Source organism: Poecile atricapillus, chromosome 2 (assembly GCF_030490865.1).
Source record: "Poecile atricapillus isolate bPoeAtr1 chromosome 2, bPoeAtr1.hap1, whole genome shotgun sequence".
NCBI classification, from domain to species: Eukaryota; Metazoa; Chordata; class Aves; order Passeriformes; family Paridae; genus Poecile; species Poecile atricapillus.
In genome coordinates, this window is record NC_081250.1 from 111,739,524 (window position 1) to 111,763,885 (window position 24,362).

The 24,362-nt window shown below is 39.6% G+C and overlaps 1 protein-coding gene across 4 annotated transcripts in view; it reads left to right on the forward strand.

Moving 5' to 3' along the window:
- Nucleotides 1-24,362, forward strand: part of MAPRE2 (microtubule associated protein RP/EB family member 2) — a 99,941-nt gene that overhangs the window by 52,834 nt on the left and 22,745 nt on the right. For 3 of the 4 annotated variants that reach the window (XM_058830804.1, XM_058830802.1, XM_058830803.1), the window contains 3 exons: nt 9,735-9,862; nt 22,031-22,176; nt 24,149-24,362. In XM_058830804.1, the coding sequence (XP_058686787.1) occupies nt 9,742-9,862; nt 22,031-22,176; nt 24,149-24,362 (481 nt within the window). In that variant the 5' untranslated portion in view covers nt 9,735-9,741. The remainder of the gene's footprint in view (nt 1-9,734; nt 9,863-22,030; nt 22,177-24,148) is intronic. The other variant, XM_058830805.1, reaches the window with a different exon arrangement.

A 24,362-nucleotide genomic window follows, 5' to 3' on the forward strand; every position in this document is an offset into this window, starting at 1 on the left:
CAACATGGTTGAAAAAAAAGGTTTTGGGGAAGCTTTACTTGATGCTGGTAGACACCAATTATGTTGGTACTGCAACAATGGTAAAATCATTCTGTGGTTACTGGCACACAGCAAGAGTAATATGTTACATAAATCACAGATGGCTGAGCTAGAATGTTCCTACAGGGCAATTTACTTCATCCAGGATTAGTGAATTCTAGTTTTAGTTGCTCCAAAATTATTGTAGCAGTTAAGCAATTGCTCTTAGAAGTTCAGCCCTGTTCTAGATAGTACTTGGTAGGGTTAATTCTTAAGATGTCATTTACTGGTGGTATGTTGAGCACCAGAATAATTTAAGACTGCTTTCTTGTCTATTACAGTGTTAACCAGAATATGGGAAGAGGTCAAGTTATTTTGGTATCCAAAACCAAAATTAAGTGTTGTGGCTGTAGTCTTAACACTTGCAGTCTGTCTGATATTAAAAATGGTTTGTAGGGAGTTTGTAATAAGCCAGTGACAGGGGTATTTATTTGGGCCTATATCAACAACATTGGAGATGTCAGAAATCCAAGATTTATTATTATCAGCAATATTATTTTTAGTCTGGTTTTCACCAGTGGCTGAGGGAGAAGAGGGAGAGAGGTTGGCCTTAGAACCTAATAAAAAGCTCTGCAGTGTGTCGGTGCAGTGGTCTGCGGAGGCAGTGCTGGCAGGGGACTGCCAGCTGGTTCGTGTCACAGGTGCTGTCTGGAGCTTGGTCCCTCATTCCCAGCAGAAAGCCTGGTGCTTCTCCTTTCTCCCCAAATGGCAGTAGAGCTGTGATAGCAGTGGGAAGCCTGGGCAACCATACTAAAGCTTAATATTTTTGTTATAAAAATACACAGCCATGTTTTAGAGAGTGATGCACCAGTGAAAGCAGCTAGTATGGTTGCCTGTTGCTTCATCTGTTGTCACATGCTTGTTTACAACTTCAGGGCTTAAAATAAATGGTGTCTTGTACCCCTGATCAGTGTTGTCACCTTCCTGCCAGGATGACTTGTTCAGGGATGGAGGGGAGCTGGCTGCCTGGCTGATCCCTCAGCAGCTGTGTCATGCATGCTGTGCTCTTGCACCTCTGCTCACCTTTGGGTCCTGGGATGGTTGCATGAGTGGTTGCTGTGCTGTTTCTTGTCCCTTACTTTGTGTCACTCCTGGAACTTTCAAAGTGAAGGTGCCCTTAGAAGGAAGGCCACTTAAAAAGGGCCTCATTTTCTGCAAGAACAGAGAGTTGGACTTAATGATCCTTGGTGGGCACCTTCCAACTCATGATAACCTGTGATTCTGACATATATGTATATTAATGTTAGAATAAACATTGCAATGCATAAATCAGTACGTATTTACACTTGTTTTTAATGTAGGAGAGAGAAGAGTTGATGCACTACAAAGTCTTTGTGCTATCATATATATTCTGTGTGTATCATAGTGCATCATTTGTGGGTGGGAAAGCTGTACTGCAGTCCCTCTTTAGCTAGCGTGAGAGGTTTACCATGGGAGTGCTCTGCTCCTTAGCTTTGCCTGCCTTGGACAGCCAGCATTTTTAAAGTGTACTGCAGTCTCTTGGTAGGAAACAGCAGCTATCTGTTAGGAGAAAGGCTTTGCATTTCCCCTTGTCGAATCCTCCTGTTTTCCCTTCTTCCCAGACTTGTGCTCTTCTGACACCCGTGGATGTTCAGTGCCTATCTCCTGCTGAGTCACTGCCTCTCTAGCGTGGCTCTGCAGGGTTGTGAGGCACTTGGAGGTTGCTCAGGCCCCCCGTCAGGAGGGCTGTATAGTATTACAAAATCCCATTTGCCATTAGGTTATGCTTGGAGTAAATCAGCGTGTTACTTTAGCCTTTCACCTCGGAATGTATACATGCCGGAGAGGAGGAGGGGGGCAGCGAAAGCCCGGATAGGTCAAAACTAAATTCATTTGGTGACTTCATCTGTCTCTAGTTGGATCTCATCCCTGCTGAAGCTCCCAAGCCTGCCCGCAGTGTTTTCTGGACTTAAAAGGTGGAAATGGCAGGAGCCAGGAGCAGCCGGGCTGCCAGAGCTGCTGCTGGGCTGCGGCGTGGCTGCTGTCCTGCTGCCTTCTGCCTGACATGGTGCCTTGGTGCCCTGCAATCCCAGAGCCCGGCACTGCTGGCTGCTCTTTATCAGGGGCTCTGGTTGTTCTTAGCCCTTCCTAATCATGGGCAGGTATTCCTTGGTGTAGATGCAGGTGGCTGCTTAGGTGGGTGGCTGTGTCCACGGTGCTTGGCCTGTGGATTTGCCCAGTGGATTTGGGGACAAGCTCTCCTCCACTGCTGTCTTCATTTTCCCCTAAATCTGCGTTTGCTAAAGAACTTGGAAGTCTTTTCTGTGAAAGTGAAACTACTCATTCATTAACTCGTGGGAGCAAAATAATAAGAGGTTGCACTGTTATTTTCAGTACTTGGGCTAGGAACTGAGGTTTGCTTGCATGGGCTGCCTCTCAAGGCATCCTTTCTTCAGTGGTCAGCACTGATGTTACCTTGCTTTTTGGCACGTTTTTAATCTCTTGGAAATCCTTTAGCACCGTCTGCATGTTTGCTTGGTAATCTGTTATTATGCATTAGGGGAAAAAAAAGGAGAATTGAAGTTCCTGCTTGTGTCTGGGTGATTTGAGACTGTTTAACAGAAGATTAAATGTTGGTTTACTCATCAGCTTTCTAGATGTTTTCTAGTTACACAATGGTCATAGACATCTTTGGTTTTCTAAAATGTAGGTGTTTCTAATTGACTTGAGTTTATTGTGTAAGTCTGAGAATTATTTTTCTTTGAATCAACGTTTTTTGGTGTTTTTTTTCCCTTCACAATCCCCTTGTCTATTGTTAAAGGTAGACTAGTTGCCAGCATCTATTGTGAAAATTTGACAGGTTGAATGTCTTCCTTCAGGGCATCAGAGCAGCAATTCAAGCTTAAGATCTTAGAGTTGAAAGCCTTGGCAGGGGGAGGGTAATAACTGTAAGCAAAAGCAGTGAAGTTTTTTAGCTTTGCAGCCTTGCCACAGTTAGGTTCCTCTCGTTCAGCCTACTTCAAAGGTTTTTTGTTGCTCATCATTAATAAAATGCCTCCTTAATTTGTAGTAACATTCTTTTTATACTAAAATTCTATACTGAAATCGTGTGTCCTTACCCCATGTTAGCTAGTGCCTGTCTGTTCAGCAGAAAACATTATTATTGCTTTGTTCAACTGCTCTAAGGTGTGGTTTGAGGGTGCTGTTCACTGCTGTGGTTCATTTCTAACCAGAGTGAATATACCTGTGTGGAAATGGTGGTGGCCAGAGGCTCTGAATTGCTTCCATTTTGTGTAAGCTATTGATGTTTGTCTTTCTTGAATGTCTATGCTTTGTCAAGAATGCTTTTTTTAAAATTGACATTTGTTTCCTCATAGAAATTGATAAGGAGCCTTTAGAGCATGCAAATAGTTTCAGCCATAATTCAGATATTATGTAGTTACTTGTTACTGTCGCATTATACTTGTGATGGCGAAGGTGAACCCTGGAAAAAAAAGGAATCTTGTTACTGTAGAGACATGACATTTCAGTTTCAGTGGCAGCAGGAGTGAGAATGTAGTTGGAGAAATAAAGTCTTACTTATGGTATGGAAATACAAGTGGCAGATTCCAGTAACTGGCAGATTTGAGTCAGTGAATGTGGCTTGTCCTTCTCAGGTGGACTTTTAGGTGCCCTGAAATCTTCAAAGCACTAAATAATTGTCCTGTAATTTGAAACACTTCATTTTTGTGAACTACTCCAGTTTAATAACTGGTTAGTGAATAAATTTCTAACTATTTCTAAAAGCTATGCAGTACACAATGTAATGCATTGTTAGTTATTAGGCCATATCACAGGGTTTGGCTCAAGTTTTGCATATTATCGGAATACTTCTGGCTGTGTTTTTCACATTTGAGGAAACTGAATATCTGAAAAAGAATCAGTATTTTTCTGCCTCTCAGATAATAAGTTTTTTTGGGGGAGTGGTAATATGTAGCACAAACCAGAATTACCAGAAGCCTTTATAAAAGGTACTCAGATTTGGGTCTAAATTGGTCCTTTAGACCCATCATAAACAGTGATGTGGGTCAGAACATCCCAGCATTGGCAGGAAGCCTCTAATTTAAAAGAAAATATTCCCTAATCCAATCAGAGTACATCTCTATTACTCTTAATTTCACTTGTATTTAAACAGGGAAATGCAATGAAAACAATAAAAAATACACTGTTGGCTGTGTTCAATGATAATCCAGCAATATTCAAACCATAAAATGTACATGGATTGCCTCAGTTTCATCTAGACTCTGTAGAGTACTTCACCAATCATTTTAGTTCAAGTCAGATCCATGTGGTAAATGTAAAATGGCATTCAGAAGTGAGTGAGATGTACAGATAATAATAAATATTTTTAACATTTCAGGGCTATTTAGTAACATGGGAACAGTGCAAAAGAGATTTGACATTCAGCATTAAAAAACATGAATTTCTCACAGTATTGTAATCACAGGATTTTTTTTATTTTTTTTTCCCCCCCCATGGCAGTGCTTCATTGTGATTAATCTTGTCTCTCATTCAGTGTCTGGCTAGATAGAGCCTTTGTGTTTCTTGCTACAAATATCACTGCAGTTGCAGCACTCTGATGCCACAGTGTTTGCTGCAAAGTACAGCAGAAGTCAAAAGGGAGAGTAAGAACAGTGTTGTCAGCATTGCATAGGAGCTTTTTGTGTTGATTTTCTCTCCTTTCTGTAAAGACAACCTCGAGCACAGAGACAGCCTCTAATGACTTGAGTGTTCAAGAAACAGGCAAGATCCAGCTGCAAATCAGTTGTCATTTTGGGATGGTATAAAAGGATCAATTTTCCTTGTACGCTGAATCTGGCTGGTTTCTTCCTTCAGGGTTTTCTTTGTTTTTGCAGTAGCTTTAATCTAGAAAGCCTTTTCACCAGCAGCTGCAGGAGTCTCACTCAGCTTCATCTTAGCCTTTCTGCTGTTATCTCCTGCTTTAGTAATTTTTGGTGTGAGATCTTTTGTTTTATTGGCAGTATCTTATCAGGTGCCAGCCTCCAGAAGGCTCCTCTGTACTGTCACACAGACTTTCCACTGCATTTATAACTTAGTATCTATTTGTCTCTTTGTACTACTATTTAATACAAATGTGTCTATTTGTACTAAATGAGGAGCAATGGGCAGAAACTGGAACACAGGAGGTTCCACCTGAACATAAGGAAGAAATTCTTTACTGTAAGAGTTACTGAGCACTGGAACAGGTTCCCCAGAGAAGTTGTAGAGTCTCCTTCTTTGGAGATAATCAAAAGCCATCTGGACACAAGGCTGAGTAATGTCCTGTGCTTGAGCAGGGTTGGGCTATATGATCTGCAGTGGTCCCTTTCAACCTTGGCTATTCTGCAAAAATGTGAAGGTCTTGAAGCTTCAGAGGATGGCAAGTGTGGTGGGTTTTTTCACTACAAATAGATTCAGTGCTACAATCCTTACAGTTTTGTCATTAATACTGGTTTATTGTGATACAATAAACTGCTTCCAACAACTGTTATTTATCCCTGGAAGAATAAAGTAAATATGCTTCTTGCAAAACTGTCCTTAGGAACAGCTGGATAGTACCTTGTAACAGCTGCAGCTATCTGTAGCAAGAGCAGTGAAAACCACCCAATATCTCAATGTTCAATGCTGCATATAATGCCTTAAAAAATTAATAGACTTTTGGGTGTAATGTTTACCATCAGGCATGCTGAGCCAGTATATTTCTATTTGGGGAAACTGCTTAAGCATGTACATGATTTTCATCACCTGTCTAATGCTCTGAACTCATGTCTGTGGTGCGTAGTTGTGCATCTGTGAAGTGTTTTTCTGAAATGGCCTAGACTAATACGTGAAGACTCTCCATGGGCTTGAAGTAAAGCAAGGGAGAGTCCTTTGTGGTTAGGCAGTACCGTAGCAGCCAGAGGCTTTTAATGTCCCCCTGTGCCCTCTGAAGTGGGAGGTATGATGTGCTATCTTCAGTCTGCTTTAAGTTACTACAGAATCACCAGGCACCTCTATGGAATTCTGAAAATACCAGGTAGATACTGGATTTCAGGCTTGTGTAAGCCTCATTGCAATCTTATGATTCAGAGCCTTCAGTGTAAACAAGTGAAAGCCTAGCAAGTTGAAAATGTAAATAATGTTATTGGAAAGAAGTAGCGTATTACAACATAAAATCAAGTTGTTAGCTACTTGGCTATTCAGAGTACGGCCTGTGTGTCTCCACTTGTCCAGCTGTTCTCTTGCATCACCTTACACATGTTTATTAATGTGTTTTGAAGATGGGTCACATTTTTCAAGGTACTTCAGCACTTTGGGAACTGAGTCCTGCAGAAAACCCCAGCCCAGCTGTAGATGTTGAGCACAGAGATCTTGAATGTTGCTGAGCATGGTAGCTGCGCTACCTCTACACCTGCTTGTTCTCTATTTTTTCCCTTTTTTGTTTTGTTTGAGGTCTCTCTGTGTGGCAAACAGGATATGTGTGTATCTGAGCATGAAAGTAGAACTTGCTTACTGTAGAGGAAACCTTTCCCAGCTGAGTGTATTTAGAACATAACCAGTAGGAGGGTGTGGAACAAGAGATGCAAAGACAGGGTGAACTCTTTCAAGAGAAGCAGCTGTGGAATATTGACATATATGCCGACAAAACACTTGAGAATGAATGGCAGGGACATGTTACTGAGCTTTTTAACAGAAATTCTGATTCATTTTGCCTTTGCTGACAACTGTACTCACACACTGTTGTGCGTGTTTGTGTATAAATCTGAAGCTATTGTCTCTAATAGCTTGAACTTGCCTCTAGTAAATAGTCTGAACTTTTGTTTGACCCTTAGACCATAATAATTCATTTGCAGATGCAGCATAAGTTTTATTACAGGTATCCTTCAGGGTAGCATTGTAAAACTCAAGGTTATTCATTTACTCAGTTTCCTGCAGTAGAGTTCCGCACCCCATGCAATGCAGCAGAGGAAGTTGTTTGCTCCCCTGTGGGTTGCAGAAGGATGGGTATTTCTCTTTACAGTTCTTTATGGAAAAAGATGATGAAGGAAGTTCTGCTTCCTTTGTGTGTGTGTGCATTTTCTTGATCTTTTTAACAAAGTGAACTTTCCCTTTTCACTAGTGGTAGCTGATGTTTTTTTTCTGAGCTCTGCCTGGCCTCAGAGGCCAATTAAAATGTTCTTGAGGTAGTGGCAATTACAGATCAGAGTAGCTTTATTTCAGATGTTCTCATCTAAATATCTTTAGTTGCTGTAGAATTCAGTGGACTCCTTTGTATTATTATGAAGCTCACTATTCTTAATTCTAAGTGAATATTTAATTCATTACTAAGCTGTTACTTCAACTGATCTTACATACAATATTTAACATGTTAGTTTAATAGTGACAGCGATAGTATATTTCTGTTAGTTTTTTATCTATATAAAAAAGGCTAAAAATAATAAAATAAAACCCATGTGTTTCAAACTTCAGATGCCATTAGTATCAAAGGGGTTCTTTGCCTGCTCAGTGCCTTCCACCCTGATGTTGAAGGTAAGCTTTTATGGTTAGCCATTGTGGTGTAGTTTTAAAAGGACACTCCCTGTTTCTAAAACTTTGTTCCTAGCACTTGATTCAATCCAAGCACTTAGTGCATGCCAAGAAAGCGACCTTTGCTAACTCTTACAGTGAATACAGGGCTGTGTTCACACAACGGGCTATGCTGCGTGTGAGCCTGCGGGAAGAACAGAGCAGACTGAGCACAGGCTGCTTTCTTCCGTGCTCCAGAGCTGCCTGTACAGAAGTGGGTAGGGAGGCAACCTGGTTCCCAATGAATTTCTGGCAGTGGTTGTCTGACTATTGGAGCATGAATTTTTCGACCCTATTTTCTCTCTCTCTTTTTTCTTTAATTCCTTATAAAGAAAATTTGAGGATTTTATGTCTTGCATCTTAATGCCAGTAGATGGGAACAACTTAAACAACCTTCTGTTTGTGAGATTTGTTTCCTAGAAAGTGACCTGTATTGTGAACTTCGTAATCTTGCATTTAAATGTATTCTCTGTATTATGTACTTATACACTTACATGTTACCAAGTCAAGTTTTGTGCTGGTAGGTTTTTCCCACACATTTTACCTGGCATGCCCCACCTAGTTAGCACACCTAACTATGGGTGGAGTTGTTGTGCAGTCTTTGTGTTCCCTGCAGAATTGTCTATCAGGTTTCAAAGGTTTACATCACTGCAAATTCTCAATGGAAATGGTCCATGCAGACCTCGGATCCTGCTCTCTTGCACTGACTGAGAAAATTGAGGTCCAGCACTGAGGCGGCAGAAGTGGCACCAAAGCTACACTGAGAAGTGTTAGCTACAGGGTGCCACTAGAGATGAAGGTGTGCAGTCCCTAGCAAAACAAGAATAATCATTCAACTTTGACACTTTGGTCATTTCTGAGACACCTCATACTTGGATTGCTTCTAGTGGACTTTCTGAAGTCCATTACTCTTGGGAAGATGACTTACTCTCTCCATGAACTTGATTCTGCTCTTTGAAACTACAGATGAGATAAACTTGAGTGTGCTCATCTTTTCTCTTTGCAACCTCTTGCAACAGAAAGATGTGACTAGGGTAGGATAACAGGGAGCAAAGTTCAGTAGTATGTGTTTCTGGTCTGTGTACCTGGGAACATGATAAAAGCTACTATGAATTGCCAGCTTCCAGGAAGGGACCTTTGCTAACTAGAAGAATCTAAGGTGATGTAACTGTGAAAACTTCAAGCACAGAGTGCAATTTACCAAGGTCTCAGTGAAATATTATCTGAACACTGTTCGAAACTGACTGTTCAAGGAGGACTGCTGGCATGACCAGTCACTAAATGTCTGACTTGATGTAAGAGACTCACATTGATTTGTTTAATCTAGACTACCTGGGCATTGGGACAGACACTGAGTGCTGTCTCTAAAGCATTAGGAAATCTGCTCTGGGGAAGAAAAGGCCATTAGAGCTGGAGGATAATGTTGGCAGAAGAACAAATGGGTTTAAGCTGAGAGGAAATGTTCCTTATGTTTTATAAGAATCGGGCTCCATGGCAGCTTTCCAACCAGACAGTTGGGGGTGCAAATCTCAGCTGCATTCAGGATAGACATTGGTACACTTGTAAAAGAGATTATCTGATATTCACTCTGTGACTGTTAGGAACTGAATTAATGATCCAAAAGGGCCCTGTCCCAGTAAGAAATCAGTATTTCGGTAAGTAGAACAGCTACTTCATCATTTGGAAGTTATCTAAAATTAAATGTTGATTTAGGGAACCTGATGATCTTGCAGTGGCAAAAAACTGACAGATGTCGAATCACTGTATTGGTCAGCACAATGTGACAAAAATCTCGGGTCTCTCATCCTGTCTATCTATCTTTAGGTCTGATTCTGGTTTTCTTCATACCTTTTTTGCATGAAGCAGAGTACTGTAGGTTTATATGTTCTTTAAGTTCACAGTGACAGCCAGAGAAATATGTTCATAGATTCCAAGAGGACATTGAAGAGGTTATGTATCATCAAAAAATAAAAATTATGCCTTCTCTTTCAGTAAATAAGAGAGGGTTTTGAGTTTTCTTTCCCTGTTTTGAACAGGAAGGATATATTCACTGTATTCAGAAAACAGTTACCAAAATGTCAAAAATATTTTTGTCTCTCTTTTTTTTCTAGTTGGGGAATGGCGGTCAACGTGTACTCTACCTCTATAACCCAGGAGACTATGAGCAGACATGACATCATTGCATGGGTTAATGATATATTAGCTTTAAACTACACAAAAGTTGAACAACTCTGTTCAGGTAAGAAAGCACAGTATGCTCTACAAATGTTTATTTTAAAACCACTTTAAAAGTCTGATTTGTTAAAAATAGATAACTTTTCACTTTGACATAAACCAGTTACTCTGAAAAAAGAGGCTGATGTATGTGCACAGGAAGCATTTTTGCATTTGTGTTAATCATGGGAAGATAAGGTACCTTGGCAAAGCATAACAAAGGCAGAGGTGAATGGGACAAATGTAGCAGGAGATACATAGAAGTAATAAAAAGGTTGGCTAAGTAAGTAAAGAATACAGTGATAAGTGTTAGTGTTTTAAAGCCACTGGAGTAGTATCTTTTCAAATGTAGAGTGGACATAACTGAGAAATAGACAAATAGAAAACCTGCACCCCAGATGAACAAAATTCACCAGCTCCTTTTCCTTCCTGATGAGATTTCTCAAATCCCTGCTGATGTTTGCAAGGAAAAAAACACAAGTGTGACTGAAGAAAAAACATGGATTTGAGGAAATGAGCCTTTAGCTGCCATGAGGGCTTTAGGACTTCGTCAAAATCTGCCTGTTTCTCTTTGAATCTGAGTTATTGCTGAAAGTATATTTGGTAATGAGCCCTGAAAAAAGGGTAATAGTTTGAATATTTCAGACATTTTGGTTAATAGAGTTGCAACTAGAGGATAGGTGTTAAACAACAGGGTCTGTAACTAGATGATGGCTAGAAATGACACAGAAAAAGGCTGATGTTTCACTGTGAATATACATACCCCTGGGGAATGATTTCTTTCTGATTTCCTACTGTGATTTTTAGATTTGGAGGTGTCTGGTGGAGGAGCAGTTTGTTTGTGGAGGAGGAAATCTAAATTAGATTGCTACTTCCAGACAACTAACATTCTGGGAATATCTTATGAAGATATTATCTTATCTTACAAAGACAGTGCTCAAAGCACATGGAAGAGGAACCATGAACAGATTTCAGCTATTTTTTGGTCCAGATGAAATGAATAAATAGGGTCTTATATTCATATATTTGATCTTACCTACCATTCTGGGTAAATTCTCTGTCTCAGAGATGTTCCCTGGAAGATACAAATAATCCTTTGAGGTTGATAGTCTCGTAGCCTATTCTTCAAAATTTAAGAAAGCAATTTTCAGCTGCAGAAGTGGAATTCCAGACTTGCAGCCTTGCACAGTGACCATAAAAATGAGGTTGAAAAAGAGCAGGATAAAGTCAATGCAAGCAGCTGATATAAACTGGACAACTAAAGACATAGACCATGGGAAATATTTTTTTAACTGTTATTAAACTTGAAATTGAGGTGTTATCTCTGTCTCTCCAGCTGTTGTTATATTTGTATATCAGGAAGTTAGCTTAAGTATTTTATTTCAGTATATATAAAGAGAGAATTCACACAGGGAGTAGCTATAGATAGATAGATACACATGTGCACGCAAAGAAGGAGATAGAAACAGAAGAAAATGGAGGTTTGCATCCCAAAATACCCAAAGTTTGCTATTGTTTGAAACAGGAAGCATAGGAGACAAGTTGTTGACTTGTTCCTGTGTGGCTATTTAAATGCTCATAAATAGTTGAAAGGAAGCTTTTGAAGTGAGTTCTCAATCAAGTTAAATGTGTGTGGGCTTACACAAAAAACCCACCCAACCAAAAAAAAAACCTAAGGCATAAAAAACTTACCAAAACCATTTCTGAAAAAAAAGGGAGAAGTGATCTAAGAAAATATTGACTAAGCAGAATAGCATGAGTTAAAGTTATGTAAGGAGATCAGATAGAGAGACTTCAGCTGGGTGGGGCAAGGAGGGGAAAAGCATGGGAACTGTCAAAAATCCACTGTCCCATTTCAATACTTCAGCTTCTTATACAACTTTTTTTGTGACCTACAGTGAGGATTTTGGGACACGCCTCAAGGGAAGAACTGAAAAAGGGTGGTCTCATTAAAGCTCTTACTCCATTCTGTATAAAATTAAATCTTTTCTTCCTCCAGAATTTCCTGGATTGTATTGATTGTTTTTGTTACCTGATGCTTTTGCATTCTCGTCTTTATGGGTGAAAGCTGTTAATTTGAATTTCCCCATTTGGTTTGCTAGTTGAACTTGATGCTTACACATTCCTGTTTTTACATTCGTGTGTTTTACAAAGGGGTTTAATAGTTCCTTATCTAAAGAAGCATTCTAGCACAGTGCTTCCTGTGTTTGGGAGGACTTTACTCTCTGAACTGATGAATCTAAACACTGATAGATTATTACAGACACTACAGCACAGTAATCTTAATCTTAATAGGTCCTTCCCGTTTGAGATTGCATAGTCCATTTCTCATGTGCAAGGCATGCATGTGTAGGGATTGAAGACAGATGGTTTGGGAATCTTTCTGCATGTGATACAGTTTACTGTGTAAAGTCAAAGCAATTTATTTAATGTACATATATTTTATTTTGCCTATTTCTAGTGTAGCTTTCAAGAGGGAAACTAGGGGAACAGTAGCACAAATGGTGAGCCAACTAGCAGGCAGAGCACCAGCAAGTAAGCATGGTATGGACGGCAGTTTGAGAATGGCCAGTCTAACTTATTCATTCTGGCATTCTTTGGCTGACCTCCCTTGAACCATTGGCAGCTTTCATGCAGATTAATGCTTGTTACCATAAAATATGAGCATTTCTCCAGAACTTCAAAGGGAAGGAATATGTGGGAAACTTTTTACAGCTATGAAGCATTTCATAGCATTAACAGGGATCTGCAGAGCTGCTGTAACTGAATTTTTATAACCAACTGTAAAATTGTATGGACATTTTCTTCTTTTTTAGAAAAAAGCATTAAGATCAGTCATGCTGTTTTATGACAATTCAGTTCTTGTTCATTTTTGCTAATAAGGAGCAATCAAAATGCCAGAAAAAGCTAAATGCAGGGCCAAAAAAAGTGGGAGAGGGAAAGCAGGGGGGATGTTATATCTGAATTGAAAGCTCAAAGGGGTTACTTTTAGGAGGTAGGAGCAACCTAGATATGGCATATGCTTGTGTTCAGCACCTAGCTGTGAGACCTCACTTGTGCCCACATTTTGCAGCCAACCTAACAATAATTTTTGACATTCGGAGCTGAAGCAAGGAGGAATAATGTGACATTCTGCCTTTACTAAAGGCTTTATTCAGAACATATCTGAAGCTTAATGTGACAGTAGTTACAATGACAGAAAAAGCAATCAGACCTCCTTTTCTTCATTGCTGTGGTGAAGTAGCTTTGATAATACTGTAGCAATACCAGCCTGTTTCTCAATTTCCTCTTAGAGGAACAGAGCTGCTAGGATGAGGAGCAGCAAAGGAAGAGGCTGGCTTAGTCATAAAGTATTTGTATTCCTTGGGAATCTTAGATGTGGTTTTTTCTCTGCTAAGTAGGCCGAGCAAAGTGCAGTGTCCCCTGAGCTTTCTGAATGCCTGCTGTTGTAGTGATGTGCCAAGAAAGCCAGGTTATGGATGGGTGCAGCCCTGGAGAGTCTTAATTCAGTCTGCAGCTCCTCTGGTAATTTAGTTTTGACAGCTAAACAGGGAAAATCTCTCCAACCATCTCAATACAATTCTTTTTGCTTTAGACACGTGTCATATTGTCAGTTTTTGGACTCTGGGTTTGATTTCCTGCAAAGTTGTTTTACCTGAGCATGAAATTTATAAACCATGGTTTTTAATAGAAGGCATAGAGCGTTCCCTTTAGACTGGCATTAGAGAGAGCAAGCACTTAATTTGATACATTGATGAAATACAATAGAGAACCATTGAGAGGATGTAATGTTGTAGGATCCCAAGTGCAAAACCCATAGGTTTGGGGAACAAGAGTTTCATTTGAAGTATGACATCAGTTGTTTTTTAGGAGTCATGCTTTTTTTTTAAGGAATACACAGTGGCTTCTCAGAAAGAATTCTGACTAAGCATCTTATAACTGAATTTTCTTTACTAAGGCTGTTTTTCGTCTCTAAGGAATACCAAGTGTATGTGTTGCAGGGCTTTTCATGACTGTTAGAGTGTTACATGAGAGTATATTCAAAATAAGAGTCAGGCAGGAGACTGTAGAAGGCTTGGATATGAATTAAAAAGAAACAGCACAATGTCTACAAGCTATATAATGCCAAGGAAATGGTAAATGGATAGAAAAGAAAAGGTGGCCTGAAGCAAGGTATACTTTTTGACGTAGCTATACTTCTGTGATCCTATGAGATTAAAGAGATACAGACTCTCCCCACACTGTGCATTTGAAAATTCTCTGTAGAATTATAAACTTGCAAATTGTCTGGCCCCCAGTGCATACAGACCTTCTGTCTTTGAGGATTTGTACGCAATGATCAAGGATTGAATGCAGGGTTGTTTTTTCCTTGCTTTTAATAAATGGCCGTATTATAAAGAAAGCATGTGGTTTGGCATTTTCAAATTTTAGACTCTTTCTCTATAGGTGCCCTGGGTGTTGCCAGAGGGAATTTCTCATGTGGTGACTTCTGTACCATATCTCAGTTGGTGTTCCTGCTGTGGAGATACGTAGTCCCTTTATATATACATTTTGTTGGCACTCCACCTCCCTGGTGTCGGAGGAGAGCAGGTGGTGTGACAATAGGGCAGATGTCATTCTCTGTTTGACTTTGTGTCACCTCTCTGGCTCGGGATTTGGAGGAAAACTTCACCACAGCCTCTGCGACTGGTGCTGTGTGAGGGAGGAGGATTGTTCCTGGCTTGTGGAGGGTGTCCGTGGTGTCCAGCTTCCAGGGACCGAGTACTGCACCCCGGCCCCTTGGCAGGGCAGCTCTGGTTTGCAGGGCAGCCATCATGTCTCCAGCCCCTCAGCATCAGGACCCTGGGCAGCAGCAGGGAGCAGTGTGCCAAGCACAGCTGCTCCAAGGGAGCCAGCTCCTCTCCACCATGCCAGAGAAGGGTTGGGGGAGCTGAAGAAGGGAATTGGCCAGACAGAGAAACGGTGAGCAGGGCTATTTTGTTAGAAAGTCAGCTGTGTAAATGTACACACAAACACCGTTTATTCTGGGGGTTAGCTGCATAGGATTTGTGTTTTCATGTCTCATAAGGTTTATTTTGCTCAATGCCTATATTAACCTCTAGCTTCCTACATGCTTATTACTAAAATCTGCATTATAGGACCCTGTTGGAGTGCTTGGTGCCAGCATTCCTCTACAGCCCAGTGCGCCTGAGAAGCCAAAGCATGTTTCCACATTGGTGGTTTTGGTTTTTTTCCCTGTTGGCAGCCTTGCAGAGGCTGGGTCTCTAGCACAACTTGGGAACATGATTAAAACATGGCTTGATCCCATTTGCACTCTGTAACCGAGGCATGTTTCAAGGAACTGGCATGTTGTCCTGAGGTCATGCAACACAGAGCATACTCAGTGTCAATGACTCTCTAATGTCTTCCATATGATATTTAGGATTAGAGGGATACAATGAATGTTAATGATTGGATTTAAATCATTTCCAAAACTCTCTGAGGAAGCTTGAAAAGCAGTATCATGAGATTCCCAGACAATAATTTATTTTTTTAATGTCACTCATTAAGAATTCAGGAGGAATAGAACTTGAACAAGGTTTTTACTTTTAAAAAAATGATTATTTAATTACTCATGCCACTTGCAGTGAGTTGCTTGATTTCCCTCTGGTTTAAAGAGCTTGTTAGATTTTGTGTGGTACTTTTTTTACGCACGATGAGCTACGCAGCTATTTTAAGTTAAATGGGAGCTCTGTTTTCTGAAATTGTTCTGATCTTCCTGTTTAAAAATTAATGAATTCCAAAATAAATTATTGGCAAAAATTTAAGTATTAAAAACTCAGTTGTGTATAATTTATGAGCAGCTTAATGATTTACATATTTAAGAAAAAGAGAATACAAGTTAATACGTGGGAAACCTCCCTCCAATATCCATTATTTAAAATGATCTGTGGATATTCTGGATTATGTCACACACTTGCCCTACCTGTGTGGAACAGGACTTTTGGAAGCAGATGTTATTTAGGTGCATGTTATCTCAGGGGCTTTTGGTAAGGCTGGAAGGAGTTCTCAGCTCTTTTAGGCTTTTTCCTGTGGTGGCAGCACTGCTTTTTTGAGCTCCCATCTGTATGCAGGCACTCACTCTGCCCTCTCTGAGGCAGCTGTGCTCATGCAACTGTGAGCAGAAGGACAGGGCTACACTCTAATCTGCATCACTTTTAGGGCTTTTTAAGTGCTCTTCCAGGACTGTTATTGGGAAGAGTGAAGATAGGCCAGAGTGCTTCACTGATGCACAACCCCATAAAAACTTGCTTCTCTACAGCTAAGTAGGTGGTAAATTGATGTGTTCTTGAACATTCACTGAGAAATGGGCTGAAACTTCTTAAATCATGGTGAGGGTGTGCTGACTGGAGAAATAAAATTATGTTGACCTACGTACTAGGTCATATAGGTGCTGCTGGAAATGCAAATAGGAGTTTGAAGACCATGGTCTCTCCAGTGGAGCGCTCAAGATAAAGTGTTCTGTTTCTTAAACACGTGGTTGTATGTAACACTACATTATGCTCACAGACATGGAATCATAGAATGATTTATGTTGGAAAAAACTACAAATCATGGAGTCCAACTGCCAAGTCCACCACTAAACCATGTCACTAAGAGCCACATCTACGTGACTTTTAAATACCCCCAAGGGATGGTGACTCCACCACTTTCCTGGCCAGCCTATTCCAATGCTTGACAACTGTCTCTAGGAAGGAATTTTTTTTGATAGCCAATCTAAACCTCCCCTGACACAACTTGAAGCTGTTTCCTTTTGTTCTATTGCATGTTGCTTGGGAGAAGAGACTGACCCTCACCTGGTTACAGCCTCCTTTCAGGTATTTGCAGACAACAAGAAGGTTCCCCTGCAAGCCTCATTTTCTCCAGGCTAAATAACCCCAGCTCCAGCAGCTGCTCCTCATGAGACTTGTGCTTCAGACTCTTCACCAGCTTCATTGCCCAGTTAAAAAAACAACAAACCTTTGGATGCCATAACAGAGCCCATATTTGAAATGTAAATGAAAATCTATACTCTGATATCTGAGTTGAAAACCTACTGGTGTGTGCTTACTTAAACATCATTGCTGAGGAAGCAATTCTAGAAAGCCTAAGGTAAAACACCAGCCCTAAGTGCTGTACTGTAAACAATGATTGCTGGTATTTCTTGGTTTTTCTCTCCCTTTCTTACCAAAACTGTTAAGTCACACGTGCTCCTTGCAAGTCACTGCTTTTTCTTCATGCCTGCTGTCGTCCCAGCAACAGCAATATGGGGCGTGTGCAGCTTTCCATCAGTGTAAGCAACCATGGTGAACTGAATTACTGATGACTAATTCATACACAAATCATCCTGTATTTTCCAAATGCATGATCAGGTGCTTGCAGCTTTGGATAAAATGAATAATTTGAAGGAGTTCGTATCTAGGATGACTGGATATGTGTTTTTGTATTGTCTAAATGTTTCATTAAAGCAAATGAACTAATTTTGTTACAGAAAAAAGCACAGTCAGCCTTTTTCCCAAATGGAATTTTTCAAAAACTGTGCATGTGAAAGTCAAACTGAGGCCTGGTTAAAAGGTTTAAACTTGATTTCTATGCAGTTTTAGAACAAAGTTAATACTAAACATGTATACCAAATTTCTAGTGTAGGACTTAGCTTTTTGCTATGGTTTGGGTATCAGAATTAAAAGAAATCAGCTCCACCCCTGCCCCAGCAAGGCCCTGTCTTTCATGGGCCCCTTGTTTGCCTTTGTTTTCCATGTTGTCTGGTGTAATTTTATATGATTTTCTGGGATCTTGCTTCCACACACTGCAGGGATTCAGGGAGGGGCAGTGAGGGACAGTTTTTTGACATTAGATGTGAAGGATTGACCTAATTTGTGTAGGGCACACACATATTGGCAGTACCTGCTTATATTTGTAGTGTTTCTACTAAATATTTTACTAGCATAATGAGTTCTACAGCATATTAAAAGCAGTTAGTTTTAAAATAAAGTTTTCCTTTTAATTTATAAATATATAAACATCAGTGCTAAAGAAAACCGAGCATTTAATCTTGGTTTCAAATCTGTAATCTGAAATCCAGAAAGTTTACTGAGTGGTAAAAACTGGTTGCAAACAGGATTCTCTTGTCTTCATTACCTCCTTTAATTCCTTTTGATTTAAATAGTCAGAAGCAGAAGTATTTTTGATAATCAAGAAAATACTTCTTTGCATTTGTGGATTCATCAGCCTCCAGATGGTGAAGGAGAAGAGAAAAATTGAAGATCTCTAATAATGCAGAGTGCATATGCTTCAGAGCAAGCTAAGTCAGCATGGACAGTCTGGAAAAGAAGCACAGAAGCAGGGAAGAAGACATACAGGACAAAAACTAAAATTAGTTCAGCATTGCTTACTGCCAGGGACTAGTGAAAGATTGTCTTCAACTCTGAAAATACTGTAAGATACTCAGTTTTTATAAATTCGGTAGTAATTTTCAGCTTTACCGCTGCATGTGACAAAATTCTTGAATTTTAAAAGCTTTAAATAACCTTTTCAATTCTGAATTTGTTCTTTTGTGTCTGAATTCTGCCCCGGCATCTCTTATCCTCCTTTGGCAGCTGCTTGCCCAAGCCTGGTGGATGAAATGCCCTCCCTCCACTTGCTGCCTGCTCTGCCCCAAGCCAGGGATGCCCAGGAAGCACCTGCAAAGCCCTGATGCTGCTGGGTTCTGTCTTCTAACTAATGGGGCTAAAAATAGCAACTGCTGGGGGTGATTTCAGCACAACCATGTTTGCAGGCTCATTTCAGAGTCTGGCCCGTGAATATCTTCTGTAACTAATGGCTGCATCAATATTCTAGATCAAAACACAAAAGGATTTTTAGCCAGTGATTCTAAATTGCTTGTTAGCTAATAAAGGATTAGAGGTTTTTAACATTGATCCCTCTTTTGCACTGCCACCAGCTGTACTTTTCATCTTTCATTTGAGTAGATGTCAAATTATTCCTTTTTGTGTGTGTGTGTGTGTGTGTATGTGCGTGTTTATGCATATAGGAGTTTTTCAGTCAGAAAGATAGATTTATTGTGAGACCTATTCTGGTAGTGTGTTTTCAACTTCACTGTACAGATTTGAGAAGATTTAGGTTTGGTTTTGGTTGTTTTTTTAGGGGTGTGGGGGGATTGTTGGGTTTGTTTTTTTCCAGAAAATGTAGGGGAGTTTTTTAATACTGAATAAAATACAGTAGAATAAAAATTCTTTTGTTTGTGTAAATTATGCAAGAGGTATGTTGTGAGTCATAATGTCATTATCTCTACTGTTGTTTTCTTTGTATTCCATTAAAACAATTCCTTTCTCATGTACCTGCATTGAAAAATCAGTCGTGTAGCACTTTGGATAGGCCTAAAGTGCTGTCCCATATGCAGAGCACCACACAGATATGCTGTGGCTGTAAGATGAAGGCATTGCAATCTCACATCACTTGAGTAGGGCTCCCCTGTCTGCTGCCTCCAGGAAATCTCAGCCGTGGGCAGTGTAGACAGTCGTGTCCCCATCCTATTGCACTGGTGTTTCCCATTTAAATGTAATCTGACAGCTACAAGGTTTAGGGGGTAAAATTTTAAATTATAAATAAACACCTATATAATATTAAATACATACAAAACCTCGATGTCCAAAATCAGGTAGTCCCAGTTGACTGTAATAATAATTTTACTTTCTCCTATTGGTGTGGTAGGCAGGTCTCTGGCTTTTTGGAGTCAGGAGGAATTTCCTCTCTTTGTAGTTCAGTGTTTAGTTCCATCCATGTTTGTTTGTTGTCTCTGTACTTCAGGAAGGAGTATTTTAATGAACTGTATTTGCCAGTGCAATAAAATCCTCCTGTTGGGGAGGCAGCCCAGCAGCCGCTCCAGTGTTGTGTCAGAGAACAGGTCCGTGCTGCCATGTGGATGCAGTCCAGTGTTTTCTGCCCTCGAGTGTTGTGCAGACCCAGGACCACCTCCTGGCTGGCAAAGGCACAGAAACAACTGCCAGCAGAGAAAACACAAGGAAATACCCTAACTAGAGAGAGACTGTCTAAAGGCATGCAGAAGGAATTTGCATTACCAGCAGCAGGAGAAAAAATCTCATGTGAACACTTTGGGCTTCTAGTTTTCTAAAAGGATCTAGATGAAAGGTTGTGCAGTGCATTTTTAGGGCCTCCAGGCAATTACTTAGATATCAGAGTAAAGCTTATAATTGGGGTATGGGGAGGATGAAAGGACAGAGTTAGGAACAAATTCAATTTATAACATTAAATGATTGCATAATAATCCTTTTGCATTAAATTAAACAATAATAAGTGTACTCAAGCTATGAATTATCCGTATATCTATGCTTTTAACCGTAATGTATTTTTTCTATTGCCATGTACTTACAAGTTCTCTTGCTAGAGATGAGTTTTGAATAAATAATTGTGTTTATAAAGTTTTCTGTAAGAAGATGCAAATTTGTCATCTGATGCTTGTAACTTGCCAGAAGGCGCCTTTCCCTTTAGGGAATATTTTACTTTGATTCCTGATCATATCAAGACCATTGCAAACAGCTAAGCACAAGGTGTCCTTGGAAAATGAGGTTTTTTAATAACCATTTTCCCCACAAAGCTAGACAAAATGAACAGATTATTTTTTAAAATGACAGTGGTTTTCAGCACTAAAGCTGCATCTTGGTAACTCCCTTAGAAAATTTGTGTTAGTATTTTAGAGAATATTTTTGGACTCTTCTCTTAAACACTTCTGTTTGGGAAGTGATGATCTCAGTAACCCTTCATGTGATGGCTGACTGGGTGCAGAGAATGAGAACCATCTCATGCATGAAGTCAGTCCTGTCAAAACATCTGCATACCCATGGAGATGAATGACTTTAAGTTCAAGGTATTGTTGACTCTTCTGTAAAACTCAACGAGCCAGGTGTCTGCTTTGTTACTTTGGTTTCTCTGTGAACACTCAGAAATACTGGTGATAAAAAGTTGTTGTTGATAGTGGGCTGAACTCTTAGGTGAGATATGGACATTGTCAAAACTGATGTGTGCTAAAAGCACACAAGTGTTTTTTGTAGAAGTAAAATTGAACTTGTCAGGGGTAATGGGGCAAACTTTTCCCTGCCCTGATGCTCAAGCAGATGGCCTGCACCCTCTACAGCCCTCTGTGGACGTTGCTGAATCTTTGCTGAGTATAAAGTGTTTTGTAGAAAACTCTTCTGAAGAAGAAAGAAAATTGCTTTTCCTTTGATTTCTTTAAACATTTTAATCTTGATTTTTAAGCACTTGAGTGTGTCAACATTAAAGGCTTTGCAAATGACAGTGGTATGATGCTACAGGAGGAAGCTCCCTGCATACAAGAAATGCTGTCTCTATTAGCTAGCCTCAGGATGCTGGTTAGACATTTTCCTATATACTTCCTTCTTTGTTCTGGATTAGTTGTACATAGACGCCCCTACCCTCTATTTAAGTTCAGAGAGCTCTCAAAGTTAAACTTAGGAACCTGACTGTTTTGAGTGAGAAGTAAAGCTGTCAGCCCAGCTTTGAAAGCTACGGGTGGACTACGCTAGTCTGCTTATTTAAATGCCTTTAATGCATTTTAATGCATTTTAATGCAGGAAGTGAAAATCAGCAAGGATGTTCATTGCAGAGGGGTGGGAACTGACTAGTATGTTTTAACAAGCTGGAGCCTTGCAATTAATTTTTTTTTTAAATCATTAATATAATCTTAAATATTTGTGTTGGACTTGCTTGGCATGTGGGTACAAGGACCAGAAGAAAGATGATCCTGGCTTGTTTGAATTCAGGGGACTGTGGGGATTGAGGAAGCTTATTAAGAGATTTTCATTTTCACTGTTATCTTCTCATTGTATGGACAGTCCTGCTGTGTATAGGGACTCCAAGAACATCCATTTCACTTTGCATTAATCGAGGCAATTCCTCTCGGATGCTGCACAACAGTGCATCGTGCATCCAGATCAAGTGGAAAAGAACCACTTGAACATGTCACTGCTCAATGTACATTAGATAAGCAGGTCTTGGGTGCATAGTGTTAGGCTGAATTACAGCAGGGACTTACTCAGCACTGTTGCTTTCTGCTTATGCTTTCTGCTAATGGCATTAAACACCATTTGGCCTTAGCTGGGTGCATCTGGATTAACGTCAATGCATTCTCTTGTTATAGGAGCAGCTTACTGCCAGTTCATGGACATGTTGTTCCCAGGGTGCATCAGCTTGAAGAAAGTAAAGTTTCAAGCAAAGCTGGAGCACGAGTACATTCACAACTTCAAACTTCTGCAGGCATCATTTAAAAGAATGAATGTGGATAAGGTAGGCATTCTGTATTTGTATTTTGATCACTACATGTTTCAAAAGTTAAATAAATTGTCTTAAATTAATAAATAAGGGAAACAAACTTCAAAATATTTGAAAATGTGCTTTTTCAACTTTTGGATGGAGAATGGAATTGTGAGTAGTGTATGAAAATGTTCTTGACCTTTCATCATCTGAAAAGGGTATTTGGGCATGAAAGAAGAAGTTTGGCATTTGGCTCCATTTAGGTACAAATTGAAAATTGAGCCCACATGTCTGCTGAGGAGTTGTGCCATCTAACCCATTATATCTTAATATCAGAGACCCTTTGATAAAACACCAGGTGTCAGAAATTCCTTGTCATCAGTGAATCTTTATTTTTTGTTCCTTGTCATCAGTGAATCTTTATTTTTTGATAAGTAAAATTATTGGTTTCCTGAATTTCCAACAAAACAACTTGAAAATATGCTGTTCCTATAAGTATTCCATGTTTCTTGTCCAAAGCATGGTTTAGGGAATTTAAATTATTGAAAAGCTGGAATAATTTACCCAGTGATTTATTAGATTGGGTAGCATATGTGATCTTGTTAAGTTAAGAATGGAAGCCTCTGAGAAAATGCTTGTTCAGCTTTAAGGTATTCAGTTTATACTTGAATGTGAGAGCTTGACAGACTCACCAATATAAATTACTCTGTTGATAAAAATTAATATTGGAAGTTATGTTATCGTGCTTATAGTTTTATACTGATGGTCTGCCTATTTACTTTTTTAAGATTCCGCCCTGGCCTTTAGTGTTGCCTTATTCTGAAATTTAAACAGTCATAACAGAGGGTCCCTAAAGACTTCTATGAAAAACTGGAAAACCCTCATTTTTTCAAGAAATGTTATGGTCACTTCTATTTACAGTGTGATTTGCTAATGAACCATTGGGAAGACTAATGTACTAATGACTAATTGTCAATTTTCCTGTAGAGAGCAAATTTATCATGCCTTTTTAATGTATAGTTAAGATACAAATGGAATAACCTGAAAAGACATGCAGTGCAATGTCAATGCTTCTTGCAGAAGCATCATAGATTTATAAAATGCTGTACAGCTGGCTTAATCCTGAAGAAAAAATGAAAACCCTTTTCCAGCTGAAAACTCATAACATTCAAGAGGCACTAGGTCCACCTAACTTGGCTGTCTAATCAGTGGCATGAATTAAGCAAAGCTCCTCTGCAGTTGTAGTCCCTGTCTGCCCATAGTGTCTGGAAGCCTTGAGTGCTGTAATATTGGCTGACGACACTTTTTGGAGGTTTCATGTCTGTGACGAATTTCTAAGATATTAATATGGAGACATCCTCATAGCCATTCCTTTGTTTTACTAGAACTTTATAAGGCATTTAAGTTAACTTCTGCATGTCCACAAACTGTTCTGTGTATAGCTATATGTGGAAAAAAATTACAAGGTTAAAACCTCAGGGTCGGTTCATATGATGACCATGTGCTACCAAAATGTAGGTTGGTTTGAATTTTAGCATGTCTTGGAAAAGCTGCTGGGTTTTGTAGTTCAAACAGTAGGACAGAGAGCAAGGAACATCTGTCTGGAGTTTTTGAAGAATTGTTTGTTTGTAATACATCAAGCTGTACCACATGCATTAAAACCAGAAATCCCTAGTTGGCTGAACATAGTGTTACTCCCAGAACAGTGTCATTCATCATGGGATGTACCCATGGGATATAAGGGAGTATCTCTGTGGAACAATAGCTATAAAGGCTTACCTATACCTACTGTATTGCTACTTCAAAGGCTGGGTCTCATTTGGTTTAGTTTTCATTTTTAAGATCACTTGCAAATTCTCCCTTTCTTTTAGGAACGAAACAATGGCAGAGATTTATTTGTTGATGCAGTTAGTAGATTTTTTTTTAAATAAGTGTATATATGTAATTTTTTATATTTAAAAATATGACAGTGATGTAATATTGGATGTTAATATCTACCTTTTAGGTAATTCCTGTGGAAAAACTGGTCAAAGGGCGCTTCCAAGACAACTTAGATTTCATTCAATGGTTTAAGAAGTTCTTTGATGCTAACTATGATGGGAAGGAGTATGATCCTGTGGAAGCTCGACAAGGCCAAGATGCTCTTCCTCCACCAGATCCTGGTGAACAGATCTTTAACCTGCCCAAAAAGTCTCACCATGCAAATTCTCCAACTGCAG